Below are 18110 nucleotides of genomic sequence, written 5' to 3' on the forward strand. Positions count from 1 at the left end.
CCTGAGCTCAGGCAATCCGCTTGCCTCAGCTTCCTAAAGTGCTGGGATTATAGGTGTGAGCCACTGTGCCTGGCCCAGCCTTTTATATTTTTAAGTGGTCTATGTTTCAGCTTTTTATAAAATATAATATTTGTGTTTCTAAAATTCAGGTAGAATATACATAACATAAAATTCACCGTTTTAACTATTTATTTGTTTATTTTTTGAGATGGAGTTTTGCTCTTGTTGCCCAAGCTGGAGTGCAATGACATGATCTCTGCTTACTACAACCTCCGCCTCTTGGCAGAGAGAAGTGATTCTCCTGTCTCAGCCTCCTGAGTAGCTGGGATTACAGGCATGCGCCAGCATGCCCAGCTGATTTTTTTTGTTGTTGGTTTTTTTTTGAGATGGAGTCTTGCTCTATAGCCCAGGCTGGAGTGCAATGGTGTGCTCTTGGCTCACTGCAAGCTCCGCCTCCGGGGTTCAGGCCATTCTCCTGCCTCAGCTTCCTGAGTAGCTGGGACTGCAGGCGCCTGCCACCGCCCCAGGCTAATTTTTTGTGTTTTTGGTGGAGATGGGGTTTCACCGTGTTAGCCAGGATGGTCTCGATCTCCTGATCTTGTGATCCACCCGCCTCGGCCTCCCAAAGTGCTGGGATTACAGGCGTGAGCCACCGCGCCCGGCCCAATTTTTTGTATTTTTAGTAGAGGGGGATTTCTCCATGTTGGTCAGGCTGGTCTCGAATTCCTGACCTGAGGTGATCCACCCACCTCGGCCTCCCTAAGTGCTGGGATTACAGGCGTGAGCCACTGCGCCCAGCCAGTTTTAACAATTTTTAAGTGTACAATTCATTGACATTAAGTATATTCGCAGTGTTATGCAACAGTCACCACTATCCATTTACAGAACTTTTTCATCATCCCAAACAGAAACTCAACCCATTGAACAGTAACTACCCATATTCCCTCTTTCCAGCTCTTGTTAATCACTATTCTACTCTTTATGAATTTGTTTATTATATATATCGATGATGCAGCTATTTATTATTATTATTATTATTATTGTTATTATTTTGAGATGGAGTTTCACTCTTGTTGCCCAAGCTGGAGTGCAGTGGTGTGATTTTGGCTCATTGCAACCTCCATCTTCTGGGTTCAAGCGATTCTCCTGCCTCAGCCTCCCCAGTAGCTGGGATTACAGGTGTGTGCCACCACGCTCGACTAATTTTTTTGTATTTTTAGTAGAAACAGGGTTTCACCATGTTGGCCAGGCTGGTCTCAAACTCCTGACCTCAGGTGATCCACCCTCCTTGGCCTCCCACAGTGCTGGAATTATAGGTGTGAGCCGCCGCACCTGGCTGATGCAGCTATATTTAACGTTTTCCCTGTCTGTCCCGCGAATACTCGCCAATAATGCTTGGCTGCAGCATTTACCCTGAGACAGCTTTGCCACAAAATACCTAGCTTTTATTATTATTTTCGCATTGCTGTGGTATATTAATTCTAGAAAACATAGCATTCCTGCCCATGATATTAATGTCGTTCTCAAACATTTGTTGGCCAAAGATTCATTTGATGAATCTGATTTTTTTTTAAATAGACAATTTTGATGATTCAAACAATTCTGATGTTAGTTCTGTTTAGAAGTAACTCCAGGAACGTTTTTATATTTTATTTTCACATTGAAAATCAGATTTGCTTCAGCCTCAAAGAGCGTGTTTATGTAAAATGAAATGAGTGTTGGCAGCAAGCTGCACTTTTTTTTTCTAATTGGGGAAAGGGTTAAAAGTATCTTTTCTTCCATTTTGAGAGATACTGTTATTATTGGGGTGTATATGAGTATGTGGCTATTTGCTATAAGAAGGTGATTTTATTCTGTCTCATGAGTTGTGAAATAGGAGCTTTATACTATATTTATCATGTTAATCCTTTACACCCTAACAGTATAAAAAGCATGCTTTTAAAGTACTTGTAACGGTAGACTATACTAAGCTTTCTGCATAACTGCTTTTGTTATTTCCATATCAATCACTAAATTTATTGAGCAGCTACTATATACTTAGTGTTATGGATCTCAGAGTGTGGTTTGTGGACCTCTGAAAGTCCCTGAGACCCTCTTGGAGGCATTTATGAGGTTTTCCTTTTTCTAGTTTGATGTCAGTGTGAGGCTGTGTGGTTTTTTTTCATGTACTTTTGCCTAAAGAACATATTGCAACAAATTGAATGACAAAAAAGATAAATGAGTATCTAGTTGTCTTCTGTTAAGCCAGATATTGAGATTTGCAAAAATGTAAAAGGGGCTACTCTTTTTACTAAAAGTTTAAAATTTTGGATCATATAGCCGTTTCTCTTAAAACATTTATATAAACATAAAATAACTTATTTTAAAAAATGAATTCATAAATATTTTCACAAGTCTTGGTTTTAATTGTAATTATGGTAAATATTGATGAACATAACGTGCATAATGAAAGCTCTTCAGGGTCCTCCATAATTTTTTAAAATTCATTTTATTTTTTATATAGAGACAGGATCTGACTGTATTGCCCAGGCTGGTCTCAAACTCCTGGCCTCAAGTGATCCTCCTCACCCTCCCAAAGTGCTGAGATTATAGGTGTGAGCCACTGTACCCAGCCTCTGCATAATTCTTAAGAGTTTAGGCCAGGTGTGGTGGCTCATGCCTGTAATCCCAGCACTTTGGAAGGCCAAGGCAAGAGGATCACTTGTGGTCAGGAGTTTGAGACCAGCCTGACCAACATGGCAAAACTCCATCTCTACTAAAAATACAAAAATTAGCCAGGCATGGTGGCACATGCCTGTAATCCCAGCTACTCAGGAGGCTGAAGTGGGAGAATTGCTTGAACCCAGGAGGCGGAGGTTGCAGTGAGCTGAGATTGCACCACTGTACTCCAGCCAGGGTGACAGAGCGAGACTATCTGAAAAAAAAAAAAAAAAAAGAGTTTGAAAGGGTCCTGATACAAATAATTGAATTCTGTCTCTGACTTAGTGCCAGCTACTAGACTTCATTTTGTGACATTTCCCACCAATAGCCACCTATTATTGTTACTTTATTTTTTTATGTAGGATTTACTTTTCTTTCAGATCATTTATTCACCTACCAATTTTTTGTTATTCCCCAATAATGAGTGTGGGGAAGGTTAGATGTACACATCAGGTTCTTTTTATAATATATAGGACCTGTTTATTTTTAAACCATAGTATACAATTCAGGGTGCTATTTCACTTGTTGACAGAAAAACGTTTAATAATCTTAGGAGATTGGAAATAGAGTCACAGTCTGTAGTTGATAAAAAGGGAACCCAGTAACAGAAGCTCAAATGTAGCTTTCACATGACTGTTCTTGTCTTCAGAAGGGTTTCCAAATTCATAATAGTAAATTGTAAATACTTTTATATATTCAGAAAATAAATTATGTAAACTATAAATATTTGTAAACCTTTGTATGTCATTTTATGTATTTTACAATAGGTTTATTTGTGAAGGCTATAATTACGTAAATCAAGTGCAGCTTTTTCTTTTCCTAAAAGAAGACTTAATCATTTCTGCTTCATGAGATGCATTTCATGAAATAGCCAGATTCTGTGAACTGTTATTTACGTAAGGTTTACTACTTAATTATCTCTTATGTGCCAGCAAAGATGTTGATTTTTTTTTTTTTTTTTTTTTAGATTCAGAGGGTACTTTGTTACATGGGTATTGCATGAGTAATGGTGGAGATTGGGCTTCTAGTGTACCCATCACTCAGATGTTGAACACGGTGCCCAGTAGATAATTTTGAAACCTTCATTCCCCTCCCATCCTACCCCTTTTTGGAGTTCCCAGTGTCTGTTATCTCCATCTTAATGTCCATGTGTACCCACTTGTAAGTGAGAACGTGCACTGTATGATTTTCTGCCTCTGAGTTCACTTAGGATAATGGCCTCCAGCTCCATTCACGTTGCTACAAAAGACATGATTTCATTCTTTTTTAACATTTCGTTTGTATTCCACAGTATATATATACACCCCATTTTGTTTGTCTAATCATCTTTTGGTAGACACTTAGGTGGGTTCCATGACTTTGCTATCGTGAATAGTGCTGCGATCAACATACAAGTGCAAGTGTCTTTTTAATATAATGCATTTTTTTCCTTTGGGTATGAATTGTGTTTTCAACTATGTGTGAAAAGGAAAGAAATAAGATTGTGGCCAGTGGTCTCTATTTTATTTTATTTTTTGTAGAGGTGGGGGTTTTGCTATGTTGCCTAAACTGTTCTTACCTGGCCTCAAGGCTTCAAAAGTGTTGGGATAACAGGCGTGAACCACCATACCTGGCCCTGCAGTGGCCTCTAAGCCCTTATTTCCTAAAGTCTCACTCTGAGATTTCCATGTAGAAATTTTTGGCTAGGTAGTAGGTGTTTCCAGATACCTATCTGGCTATCTAGTACACTCACTTGTAGTTTCTTTTTTTTTTTTTTTTTTTGAGATGGAGTCTCGCTCTGTCCCCCAGGCTGGATTGCAGTGGCATGATCTCAGCTCACTGCAAGCTCCACCTCCCGGGTTCACGCCATTCTCCTGCCTCAGCCTCCCGAGTAGCTGGGACTACAGGCACCCACCACTAGCCCAGCTAATTTTTTGTGTTTTTAGTAGAGACGGGGTTTCACCGCGTTAGCCAGGACGGTCTCAATCTCCTGACCTTGTGATCCGCCTACCTCAGCCTCCCAAAGTGTTGGGATTACAGGAGTGAGCCACCACGCCTGGCCACCTGTGGTTTCTTAAATGAGCATTAACTTGCTGCTGTGTGAGTTGTAGAAGGCAAGTGAATATGTAAGAATTTTATGTAACTGGGCCAAAGTGAGGTAGTACAAAGGTCCTTATAAATCCTAGCCTAAATTAGGTTAATTAACTGTTGCATTATATGGAAGTACTTAGCATAGTCACTGGCTCCTAGTATGTGTGCTAATACATGTTGACAATGTCTTAAGCATGATAGGAACAGAAGACTTTTGCGACTCTGAATTTTCTACCTAATTGCAGATCAAAATCCCCTGAGCCCAGAATTGAGCAACATTCTTTTAAAATGTTTTAGTAATTATTATTATTATTTTTTTTTGAGACAGTCTCCCTCTGTCGCCCAGGCTGGAGTGCAGTGGCGCCATCTTGGCTCACTGCAGCCTCTGCCTCCCAGGTTCAAGTGATTCTCAAGCTTCAGCCTCCCCGGAAGCTGGGATAACAGGCAGCAGCCACCACGCCTGGCTAATTTTTGTATTTTTAGTATAGACAGAGTTTCACTGTGTTGGCCAGGCTGGTCTCCAACTCCCAACCTCAGGTGATCCGCCCGCCTCAGCCTCCCAGAGTGCTGGGATTACAGGCATGAGCCACTGCCCCCAGCCAGAAATTAAATTTTTGAAAGCAAATAAAGTGAGGTTGTTTCTGCACAAACAGCTACAGAATAAGATCCTTTTCAGAACAGAACGTTTTAATTTCTCTCCTTACTAGAAATGATAGAGGACAGAAATCTCAAATGTTGACATTTTAACACATTTACATATATTATATTATATACATATTTCTGCTCTTCCATAGGTAAGAGTTAAGCTTAAAATTAGCCCAGCAGGATCCGCGGTTTAGTTTTCCTTTTAACATATTTTGCAGATACTAAGGTTTTGGCACCAAGAGAGAAAAATTTCTAACTTTCCATCCCAGTTACAAATTAAATATGTAAAATCTTCAAATACTGTTTGAAAGACTGTTTAGAGTAATAGGGCTTTTCATTTTGTTTTTAGGATTTTTCTTTGGATTCAAGTACAGGATTTAATATATTAAATTTTATCGTACTAGATTTGGCCCATTCCAGCTTGAGTGTGTATCTTTCGCTTTGATTTGATTCATAAGTTTGATTCAACTTCAAACTTATGTTTGAAGTTTGAAATACTTAGGAACCTGTCCTGTGGTTTACCTAGTAGGAGTGACAAAAACCTCATTAATTATTTGGGAGGCCTGGATTCTAAATCCATCTGTCACTAACTACCCTCAGAAAAATTCACTTTTTGGACCTCAGTCTCTTGAAATTTAAAATAGCACTTGACAGTCTCTGTAACAATGTTGCAAAATCTGATCTAATTCTAAGTTTCTGTGTTTATATGTTTCTAAAAATGAATGGGTTCTATTTTTCCTTTTGTTTGCCCTGTATTTATATTACTGCAAAGAAAAGAGTTTGATTGGGCCGGGCGCGGTGGCTCATGTAATCCCAGCACTTTGGGAGGCCGAGACAGGCGGATCACGAGGTCAGGAGATCGAGACCATCCTGGTTAACATGGTGAAACCCCGTCTCTACTAAAAAAAAAAATACAAAAAACTAGCCGGGCGAGGTGGCGGACGCCTGTAGTCCCAGCTACTCGGGAGGCTGAGGCAGGAGAATGGCGTGAACCCGGGAGGCGGAGCTTGCAGTGAGCTGAGATCCGGCCACTGCACTCCAGCCTGGGTGACAGCGCGAGACTCTGTCTCAAAAAAAAAAAAAAAAAAAAAAAAAAAAAAGAAAAGAGTTTGATTTAGACTGTTTAGAAGCAACCTCTTTTTTTCCCCACAGTGTTTTTTTTATGTTATCCAGAAAAGCAGCCACACAAATTTTGACTTAAATATATAGGTTTTATTAAAACAAGAGCTGTTAAAACCAAATAGAAAAGAAAAACTAAAGAGATTAGTTTGATTACTTGGAGAACCAGAGATTTTGGAGTAAGTATTTCAACTATATGATAGGCTTTAAGTTATTGATTATTTGCTTCCTTCATAAATATATTGGAACAGAGTGCTTTTATAGCTTAATGAATAATAGCAAGAGTAATGCTGGAAATCAGGAAAAAATACTAGGAATCCACATTCTCTTAATGGACTGTAATAATTGAGATTGCTTCTATCTGTAATATTTTATGCAGTTCTACTTATCAGCTCACAAGTACCGAATCATATAAGAAGAATTCAAGTGGGAAATTGCATTTATCAAGGAGTTGGAACTTTTTTCTTATGAAAATATTTTGAAAAAGTTAAATTTTCAGGTAGTAAAGGATGAAGATGTAATCTACAACAGATGCAGGAAAATAGAAATTTATAAAAGGTGTGAATGGAGGTAAATATGTACTTACTCACCCTAACCTAAAATATTGAGACTAAAAGTATTTCGAAAAAGTAGGCTGGGCATGGTGGCTCATGGCTGTAGTCCTGGCACTTTGGGAGGCTGAGGTGGGAGGATTGCTTGAGGCCAGGAGTTCGATACCAGCCTGGGCAACAAAGTGAACCACCCCCCATCTCTACAAAAAGTTTAAAAAATTAGGCAGGTGTGGTGGCACGTGCCCACGGTCTCTGTTACATGGGAGTCTGAGGGAGGAAGATTGCTTGAGTCCAGGAGGTCCAGGCTACAGTGAGCCATGTTTGTACCACTGCACTCCAGCCTGGGCAACAGAGTGAGACTCAAGAAAAAGAAAAAGGAAAAAGTAACTTAAGGGCTAAATAAAAGATTACATATGCATATAAACTCCCTCAAAAGATGGATGTTCAGGCTGCAATGCATAAGGTCCAAAAGGAGTCAATGAAATACCAAAGGAAACACCATTCTGAGTCAAACTAAATGATTTATCTACCAGTGTCTTGTCTTTGAGTAGCACCAATTGATTTTTAGTGGAATAGCATGTTATACTCTGATTGTACGTAGTGGTTTCTATTCATTTTTTAAAAATATATGTTCCACCTTATTTCAAAAAGGACTTAAGGGATTGATACCACTTAATGTATGATCCTCAGTAAGAAAAAGGACAGGTAGTTGGGGGTGTATCCTTTAAATGTTAGGGTTTTATTTTACTATCAACTCTACAGATATTATTGTTATAAACTTTTTTAGAACAAGTTACTTTAATGGAAATTACATTTCATAAAAATGAATTTTGAAGATAACTGAAGCTTAAAACCACCAATAATTTCCATCAATTTTTTAGCAGATTTTGATGAAATCTTCTCTAAGGTGAATTTTAATATTTATGCCCATTTTTTCTTTTGTAATTTAATAGTCTTTGTAGAAAATTAGAAAATATAGATAACCAAAAAAGAAAATCACTCATAACCTATCACCAAGCAATAACCATAGTTAACATTCTAACGTGTACTCCTTCTAGACTTTAGACACACAAATTTATTTATGATTATTATTATTTTGTTGTTGTTGTTGTTGAGTTGTTGCCCAGGCTGGAGTGCAATGGCACAGTCTCGGCTCACCGCAACCTCTGCCTCCCAGGTTCAAGCGATTCTCCTGTCTCAGCCTCCCTAGTAGCTGGGATTACAGGCATGTGCCACCACGCCTGGCTAGTTTTGTATTCTTAGTAGAGATGGGGTTACTCCATGTTGGTCAGGCTGGTCTCAAACTCCCGACCTCAGGTGATCCACCCGCCTCAGCCTCCCAAAGTGCTGGAATTGCAGGCGTGAGCCACCGCACCCAGCCCACAAATTTATTTTTTAAAAGTACATGCTTGACTAAATTTTTGTTTGACCTTTTAAACAACGCCTGGAGAAATTAGCACTTGTCTTTCTTTTTAATACCTCAGAGTCATTAGTATGAAAAGCAGTTATTGTAGTGTTTTGTCATTTAGTTATATCCTTGGGGACCACAAGAACGTGTAAGACTCTGCACCAGTTGTAGGTTACTGTATTTTATGAGTTCTTGTATTTTAAATAGCTTTGTAACTTTATCTGCTGCCAGAATTCAGCCTCCTTTACTGTTTTCCTTGTTCCTTGTCTTATAATTCTTCTGTTTTTCTAATCTGTTATGGACTAACAATAAGATCCTTAGACTTGTTTGAATTATGTTTAAATTAAGAGAAAGTAGACCCTGAAAGGGGGCTAGAGAATCTAAATTCAGTGAGTTTTCACATAACACCTCTAGAACAAATATTTTTGGTTTCCAAAGAGTTATTTGTAGTTGAGGTTTTTAGTTAAAGTAGATATTGATGTATTTATAACAAGAATTGAATGGTGTAATCAAATTTTACAAAATTTTAACACACAAATATACCCCAGAATATTAGGTTTCATAATGAAAATGCTACTTGTCAGCTATTTTTTATAATTTGTGTAAGTCATATAAATGAGTATAACCTTATCTTTTTGTTAATATTTCATAGTAATTATTTTTTTCATGCAGGAAGATGAGAAGTTTTTGTCTGAAGTTTTTGCACAATTAACAGATGAGGCTACAGATGATGATAAACGGCGTGAATTGGTAAGTTATGAAATTCAAACTCTTATAGAGCACTTATTCTTTTGACATGCACAGCTTTTAATCTTGAATTTGCTAACTTGAGACAATTTTTTGTAATTAGATTAGTAAGAGATGAAAAGTGTGTATTTAAATTGAACTGCAAAATGATTATTCAGAGTTTCTAAAATTTGTTTGTTTCTAGAATTTGTATATTTTAGAAAATTCTTAGGATGCTCTGATGTATCACCCCCCACCATTGTATGCCTTATAAATCCCCAAACCAGATAAGTGCCTTATGTTAGAACACAACTACAAATCTCAGACGTTTTTATAGTTGCAGAAGTTTACATTATAGCGATGCTTCTTTTTTTCTTTTTTTTTTTTTTTTTGAGGCGGAGTTTCGCTCTTGTTGCCCAGGCTGGAGTGCAATGGTGCGATCTCGGCTGACCGCAACCTCTGCCTCCCAGGTTCAAGCGATTCTCCTGCCTCAGCTTCCCGAGTAGCTGGGATTACAGACATGCATCACCACGCCCAGCTAATTTTGTATTTTTAGTAGAGACGGAGTTTCTCCATGTTGGTCAGGCTGGTCTCGAACTCCTGACCTAAGGTGATCCGCCCGCCTCAGCCTCCCAAAGTGCTGGGATTACAGGCATGAGCCACTGCACCCAGCCACAATGCTTTTCTTTTTAAACAAGAGATAAGGAAAATGCTTCCTGAATAAATGATGTAAATAATTTGGTTCTTTGGAGATTTTTTGTTTTTTATTATAAGCATTTTCTTTGAGATATAAACCATTTTGAGGAAGAGAATAGTGATTGCCGTTTGCCAGATGTTTGACATTTTTTTCAAATATAATGAGATGAGAAGGGAAAGTATATATTATAGTAATGCATATTCAGTTCTATAATTTAGCTATCTGATATTGAATTACTAAAATAATATCTTCAGTTTCAGATTTTAATTTATTGGGATTTCACAAAATAATGAAAGATGGCTGATTTAAAACCTGTAAGTCATCTTTAGTGTAGTTACTTACTAGTAACCTACTTAGTTTTCTCAATTGTAATAGTGGTGTTTTAGACTAGGGAAGCTTTGATGTACATTTCAGTCCTTAAACCAGTATTATGTTTTTGGGAGATTACTGGGGACCCAGCTAGAGTTGAGTTACAGGATGGTTTCTGTGAAAATATGTGTTCATAATTCAAAACAAATTTCTTACCTGGCATTTTTGCACTGAATGTCTTTAAAGAGTTAATTGGTCAATGTTAACCTTCTGAAAGATATCATCTTTTTTTATTTTTTCTTTTTGAAAAAGAGTCTTGCTCTTTTGCCCAGGCTGGAGTGCAGTGGCACGATTTCAACTCACTGCAACCTCTGCCACCTGGGTTCAAGTGATTCTCGTGCCTCAGCCTCCCGAGTAGCTGTGATTACAGGCACGTGCCACCATGCCCAGCTAATTTTTGTATTTTTAGTAGAGACAGAGTTTCACCTGTTGGTCAGGCTGGTCTCAAACCCCTGGAATCAAGTGATCCACCTGCCTCAGCCTCCCAAAGTGTTGGGATTACAGGCGCAAGCCACTATGCCCCGCCAGATGTCATCTTTTCAGAGTAGCCTGGTGCCTCACAACTGATATTTAAAAACATATTAAAAATTAGCACCCCATTAAAAGTATATCTTGCATTTTTGCGTACTAATAGATCAATAGGCAAATCCAGCATCTTAAACAAAGTGTGCATACTCTCATTTGCCTTTTATCACCAAATATCTCTGTTGACCTATAAGGTCCCAATGGAGTAATAAAAATGTTCTAATAACATATTTGAAAGGTTCACTTAGAAAGATGTGTTGTCAAACACTGCTATTCACTGGAAAAAAAAAGAAAAAAGCAGCTTGTGATGCATCTTTCAGAAAGCCCGCTTACATTTACCTTTTATTGGTGGATTTCTCTTTCTGCTTAACAGCGTCCAGTAATGCAAGTTTTACTTTTAATGGGGTGCTAATTTTTAGTTTGTTTTTAATGTAGTTTTGAGGAGCCAGGAAACTCCAAAAAAGATGAGATCCTTCAGAAGGGTGAATACCACACCATGGTAGATTATTACTATAGTGTGCCCCAAGTTTATGTTTATCAACGTCTCACTAAAATTTCTAACATTACAGGTTAATTTTTTCAAGGAATTTTGTGCGTTTTCTCAGACATTACAACCTCAAAACAGGGATGCATTTTTCAAAACATTGGCAAAATTGGGAATTCTTCCAGCTCTTGAAATTGTAATGGTAATTATGCCGTTTCTTTTCATGTTTTTGAAGTTGTAAATTTGTAATAGACTTATATTATGGATGAGAAACTCTATATTATAATAATGTATATTCAGTTCTATAGTTTAGCTATCTTATATTGAATTACTACAAGAATATCTTCAGTTTCAGATTTTTATTTAATTTTAAACATCAGTATGTAATCACTTGCATATAGTATGCTTTCAAGTGGGTAAAAAAACCCACGTTTTTGCAAGAATGTTCTTTTCTGTAACAGTATTGTGTTTCATAGAAGCCAGTAAAATATCTTTTGTTTTTAGATCAGTGAGTGGAATGAGGACAGACTGAAACAAGGGGATTCATGCTGCAACACAGGGTTAGGGCATAATTCTTAGATTTTTGTTTATATGAGTTTTACCCATTGGTATTTACTTTATGGAAAATTAAAACAAATTTTTAAAGTATTCGTTTAAAAATGATAACCTATTATATGTTAACAAAAATAATAGAACTTTTTTCACCACATTTTCTTGAGATTGAAATCAATATAACTTTTATGAAAAAATAATTTTTTCAAAACAAAAAATTTAGTGAAAAGAGTACCATTTTTTACTTTTTTTTTTTTTCTGCTAATCTCTCTAATACCTTGCTTTATAGAAGGTGTCTAGATTCACAAAGCAGCTTCTACATTTAATTTGTGGTGATGTGATATGTCACGCAGCCTCTGGAAAACCCCACTGTACTTGTGATTGAATGAGAGTGAAAATGACAAAGGCTTAGTATTATTTATTATTATGAAATAGTCTTAATCTTGTATACTTCCTAAAAGGATGTTAGACCCCGCTCACCAGGATTCCCTGGACCACACTTTTGAGAACTGCTGGGTTGGGGAGTGTTTTCAGAATCACCTCAAGATTTTGTAACTTATAAGTCACATACTCTTCATGTGTTGGAGGGGAAAAGTATTTAGGGTTACTTCCTTAGAAAACTAAGTTGCACAAAAGGGTAGAAATGCCCAAAAAGAGTTTTCAAAAGCATGCTCTATTAGGTGAGTCACAGAAAATAGAAACAGTTACTAAGGGTAACCTTGGCAAATTCAGGACAAAAGGCAGATTCTGGAAGACTTTGAAGTCTTGGCTAGGAGACATTATTCAAATTTTTACATATATTTAAATAAAACCCCTTCCCATATATTTTACAGCATTTGTAAAGCATTGCCTTATAATCCTGTGCCAATTCTTATATTTAAAATCTCTGAATATTTATTTGCAGTGGTAAAAATCTGCAGAAACTGATCATTGAATTGCCTAAAAGTTTTAATATTTATAAAAGAAAGGAAGACCATACTGGCGAGGTTATGCATATTGATTGCAGTAAAACATCTTAATCCAAAAAGTTGAGAGCTAGTGTATGGATTTGGGAAAGAAAAAAGAAATGTGAGAATAACTTTTGTTAACAGTCTCTTAAGTAACCTAGTTTTCCTTTTATCAGGGCATGGATGATTTGCAAGTCAGATCAGCTGCTACAGATATATTTTCTTATCTAGTAGAATTTAGTCCATCTATGGTCCGAGAGTTTGTAATGCAAGAAGCTCAGCAGAGTGATGACGTAAGTAATAATGCTGTGGTTCTATGTGAATTACCTGTAGAGTAAGGGGTGTTTGCAAACTATTGAGAGAAAAAACATAACATAATCTTAATCTTTCTTGGAAATAAAATATTAGATTTCTGACTAGTTGTGACTTTGGCCAAATTAGAATATGTGGCAACTGATTTTGTTTATTGTTAAAAAAAACAAAAAACAAACAAACAAAAAACCCAGATATTCAAACCAGTATTGAGATAAACAGGTTATAATAGAATCAGATTTGTAAATATTGGTCTTAAATTTCAAGTGTTAATAAAATGTAATTTCAAGCCTTAGGAGATTTACAGGTCAGGTACTTACCTAGGATACCTAAAAAGTTGCTTTTGTTTGTTCAAAGAATATGTTTTAAGTAGGAATTAAAGTTTAATAATGACTGGATGAGATTAGAGACTATTTTTCTAAGTGAAGTAATTCAGGAATAGAAAACCAAACATCATATGTTCTCAACTTACAAGTGGGAGCTAAGCTATGAGGATGCAAAGGCGTAAGAATGACACAGTGGACTTTGGGGACTCAGGGAAAGGGTGGGAAGGGGGTGAAGGATAAAAAGCTACAAATAGGGTGCAGTGTATACTGCTTGGGTGATGGGTGCACCAAAATCTCACAAATCGCCACCAAAGAACTTACTCATGTAACCAAACACCACCTGTTCCCCAACCACCTGTGGAAATAAAAGAAATTAAAAAAGAAAGTTTAATAATGAGACCAATATTGTGTTTTCCCACTACTGATATATTTAAATTTTCCCCTTAAGCTATTTTAAGGACAAAATGAACATAGAGCTATAATTTAAAGTACTTTTTTTTTAACATTAAAAATGCCTTAGTTTTAAGTAGAAGGTAATTATAATTGTCTTCCTTTTTATTTGTTTGTTTGTTTGTTTGAGACAGAGATTTGCTCTTGTTGCTCAGGCTGGAGTGCAATGGCGCATTCTTGGCTCACTGTAACCTCTGTGCACCGCCACGCCTGCCTAATTGTGTATTTTTGGTAGAGACGAGGTTTCACCATGTTGTTCAGGGTGGTCTCGAACTCCTGACCTCAGGTGATCCACCCGTCTCAGCCCCCCAAAGTGCTGGGATTACAGGCATGAGCCACCATGTCTGATCCTCTTCTTAAGGAAAGTTTTTGATTCCCAATTTTAATTTGATGCTTATATGAGTTACCATTGAATTATAGTTGTTTTATGTGTTTTGTGTTTACTCTTGTAATGTGTCCTTAGCTTTATGCTTTCTATATTTGTTAGTTATTTTCAATGTTTTTTAAAGTGATTTTATTTTAGAATCAACTTGGGCTAATGCAGTATAGTCAGTAGAGAAGTAATATTTTGTGTTCTCTCTATATATTTTAAAAATCAAACAATGCTAATTCTGACTTTAAAAAGAAATGCCTACTTTATTAATAATTTTATAATCTCATTGGTTTATCTTAATGCCACCCTTTACAAAAGATAACTTTGAAATTTAACACTCCCATTGCTCCATTTTCAGTGATGTGTGTGATTAAAGGCATTTATCATAAAATGACCATGAATCAATCTCAGACCATGATCATAGTAAACTGTTAACTTCAGAATTCTTAACTCTTCAAGCTTTGGTTCCTGTTTTAATTAGAAATATTTCTTGTTTAATTGATGCATAAGACTTAGAAAAGCAGCGATTGATTTTTTCACTATGAAAAGTTCCTTTCTCAGTGTTTTTTTTTCTTATAACAACCTTCAAGGGGTTTCATTTTCCTGAATTTTCTGAGAGCTAACAATTTTACAATTTTAAAACTGTGTTGCCTCAAAATAATTTAGTCCACAAGAGAAGATAAATCTAATTACAAAAAAAAACCCAAATTAAGTCTTCTACATGCTGAATTCTATACTGGGCTGGTGGTGACCTTTAGGAAGGAAACAGAAAATGACTTATCTGTATATTCAGTGGCAGTTGATATTTTAGTGCCCTTTTAAAATAAATGCTCAGCATTCAAACATTTCCTTTTGGTAAAGTATTATGGAGCAGATTTGATTATGGCAACATGGGTTACAATATTTAAATATGTATTAAGATAAAAAGAAATATTAACATATTTTACTATAGTCATTGTTTCTATCCAAGCAGAAAGAGTAAATTTAGCAATAATGTCGTCTTTTTGTTATGCCACAGATTGCATATATTTTTATATTAATGGCCTTTGAAACATTCAGTAAAACTTAGAGAACCTGACTGGATTTGTTAGGTGTTTTCTCATTTAAGAATAAAATCTCATGTTAATTTTTTAGATATGATAATAACATTTGTGTTATTTTAAAAGAATCCTTATATTTTAAACATTTATGCTGACATATTTATATGGAATTTGCTTCAAACTAAATTCTGTAGTGTAGAGATAAGTTGGTGTATTAAACAAGATTGGTCGTGAATTAATAATTGTTGAAGCTGGGATGGATACATGGGATTTATTGTATTGTCCTCTCTAGTTCTTTATATATCTGAGATTTATCATAAAAAGAAGTTAGGAAATACATAAGTTAATCTCTATAGATTGACCTTTCAGTATTTTGCATTAGGTCACATTTTATTTCTTAAAATTTCTCCAAGTCACAATAATAATAAAACGAACTCCCAGATACCCTTCACATAAATTCCCCAGTTGTGTGTTTTGTTTTTTTTTTTTTTGAGACGGAGTCTTCACTCTGTCACCCAGGCTGGAGTGCAGTAGCGCGATCTCGGCTCACTGCAACGTCCGCCTCCCTGGTTCAAGTGATTCTCCTGCCTCAGCCTCCTGAGTAGCTGGGATTACAGGTGCACATCACCTCGCCTGGCTAATTTTTGTATTTTTAGTAGAGATGGCGTTTCATCATGTTGGTCAGGCTGGTCTCGAACTTCTGACCTCGGGATCCGCCCTCCTCGGCCTCCCAAAGTGCTGGGATTACAGGCGTGAGCCACCGCACCCGGCCCAATTGTTAATATTTTATCTGTCATTTGTTTTGTCATTCTTTTTATGCTTGCATTTGTATAAATACATATGCATACATGGGTATTATTTTCTTTCTGAACCATTGAGGAATAAGGTGCAGAAATGATGACAAACTGTCCCTTTACCCCTAGTTACTTCACTGCCACCAACTAAAAACTCTTACATTACCACAGTATAATTATCAAAATCATGATATTAAGATTTTTATAATACTATCATCTAACTACAGTACTCATTCATATTTTATTCATTGTCTCAGTAATGTCCATTTTAACCAAGACAAAAACAAAAATTTCTGATCTGTTATCCAACAACTTTGGTTGGTCTGTTGTTTCCTCACAGTTAGATAGATTCTAGTTACTTCTTTGTGGCAGAAATGGCATAGAAGTATCATTTCCTTCAGTGTGTCATATCAGGAAATCCCCCCAACTTTTAAAAAAGAATGTGCCAGATGTGGTGGTGGTGCATGCCTGTAATCTCAGCTACTTGGCAGGATGAGGTGGGAGGATCTCTTGAGCCTAGGAGTTCAAGACCAGCATGGGCAACATAGCAAGATCCTGCTCAAACAAAACAAAACAAAACGATTGAGTTTTCATTTTTTTCTGTCCAGGGTGTTTGTCATTCCACAGACTTAAGAATTTGGACCATTACGTTCTGTAGAACTTGAGGAGCTACTTATAGTTGCGCTCTTCAAATCAGAATGAGTTGAAAGAAGTATTGGTTTTTATATATGTATGTGTATATATATGTTATATATAGTCATCCCTCAGTATCTGTGGGGGATGGGTTCCAGGAAACCACCTTCCCCTCCCACTGGGACACTAGGATACCTAACTCCACTTATGCTCAAGTCCGTTATATAAAATGGCATAAAATTTGCATATAACCTATGCACATCTTCCCTTATACTTTAGATTATAATACCTGATACAATGCAAATGCTATGTAAATAGTTGTTATACTGTATTGTTGAGAGAATAAACATTGTTTAGAGAATAATAACAATAGTAATAAAATAAAAAATCTGTACATATTTCGGTATGGATACAACCATTCCTTTTTTTTTTTTTCCTTTCCCAAGTATTTTTCATCCTTACTTGGTTGAATCCATGAGTATGGAACCTACAGTTGCAGAGGACCAACTGTATTACTTACACACACACACACATACTTAGAAGCATTCATTAAAGTTGCTGTAAAGCAAATTATGTTAGTGGTTGTTTTTAAGACAGAGTCCTGCTCTGTCACCCAGGCTGAAGTGCAGTGGCACGATCTTGGCTCACTGCAACCTCTGCCTCCTGAGTTCAAGCAATTCTCCCTGCCTCAGCCTCCCAAGTAGCTGGGTTTACAGGTACCCACCACCACACCCAGATAATTTTTTTATATTTTTAGTAGAGATGAGGTTTCACCATGTTGGCCAGGCTGCTCTCGAACTCCTGACCTCAGGCAATCCTCCCGCCTCAGCCTCTCAAATGGCTGGAATTATAGACGTGGGCCATTGCACCCAGCCAATTAATGGACTTTTTATTAAATTCTTGTGTGTTTGTATTAAGCAAACTGGAAATGTTTTCACAACATCCACCAGTTATTTTTACTCTGGTTCAAAATATTCTTGCTCTTGCCATTTCTTCTTTTCTCCTCTTATTTACTGTATCCATCAAACCTAAGATATGCAGATGCTAATATTTCCTTGATCTTACAAGACAGTGTCAGTAAAAGATTTTTATGTAATTTTGTCATGATTACCACTTGGCTGATAGTGACTGTCCAATGCCATCAATTACAAAATGTATCTTAATTAAGAGGTTAAAATTTTTAAGAAATCTGTTTTAGAATCAATGAAACAAATGTAAACATCTAATTTTATTTATATTTCCCAATCAGAAAATAGAGATGGCAGCTTAGAAGCCGGACAGTCTCTACCAAAAATACAAAAATTAGTCAGGCATGGTGGCTCACGCCTTTAATCCCAGCTACTCAAGAGGCTGAGGCAGGAGACTCATTTGTGAGGTTGCACTGAGCCC

The 18110-nt window shown here is 36.7% G+C and overlaps 1 protein-coding gene across 22 annotated transcripts in view; it reads left to right on the top strand.

The window, feature by feature from the left end:
• Positions 1–18110, top strand: part of PPP4R3B (protein phosphatase 4 regulatory subunit 3B) — a 71729-nt gene that overhangs the window by 19904 nt on the left and 33715 nt on the right. For all 22 annotated transcript variants that reach the window (XM_077959549.1, XM_077959538.1, XM_002799228.4 and 19 more), the window contains 3 exons: positions 9166–9243; positions 11380–11496; positions 12970–13086. In XM_077959549.1, the coding sequence (XP_077815675.1) occupies positions 9166–9243; positions 11380–11496; positions 12970–13086 (312 nt within the window). The remainder of the gene's footprint in view (positions 1–9165; positions 9244–11379; positions 11497–12969; positions 13087–18110) is intronic.

Source organism: Macaca mulatta, chromosome 13 (genome assembly GCF_049350105.2).
Source record: "Macaca mulatta isolate MMU2019108-1 chromosome 13, T2T-MMU8v2.0, whole genome shotgun sequence".
In the NCBI taxonomy this organism is placed as follows: domain Eukaryota; kingdom Metazoa; phylum Chordata; class Mammalia; order Primates; family Cercopithecidae; genus Macaca; species Macaca mulatta.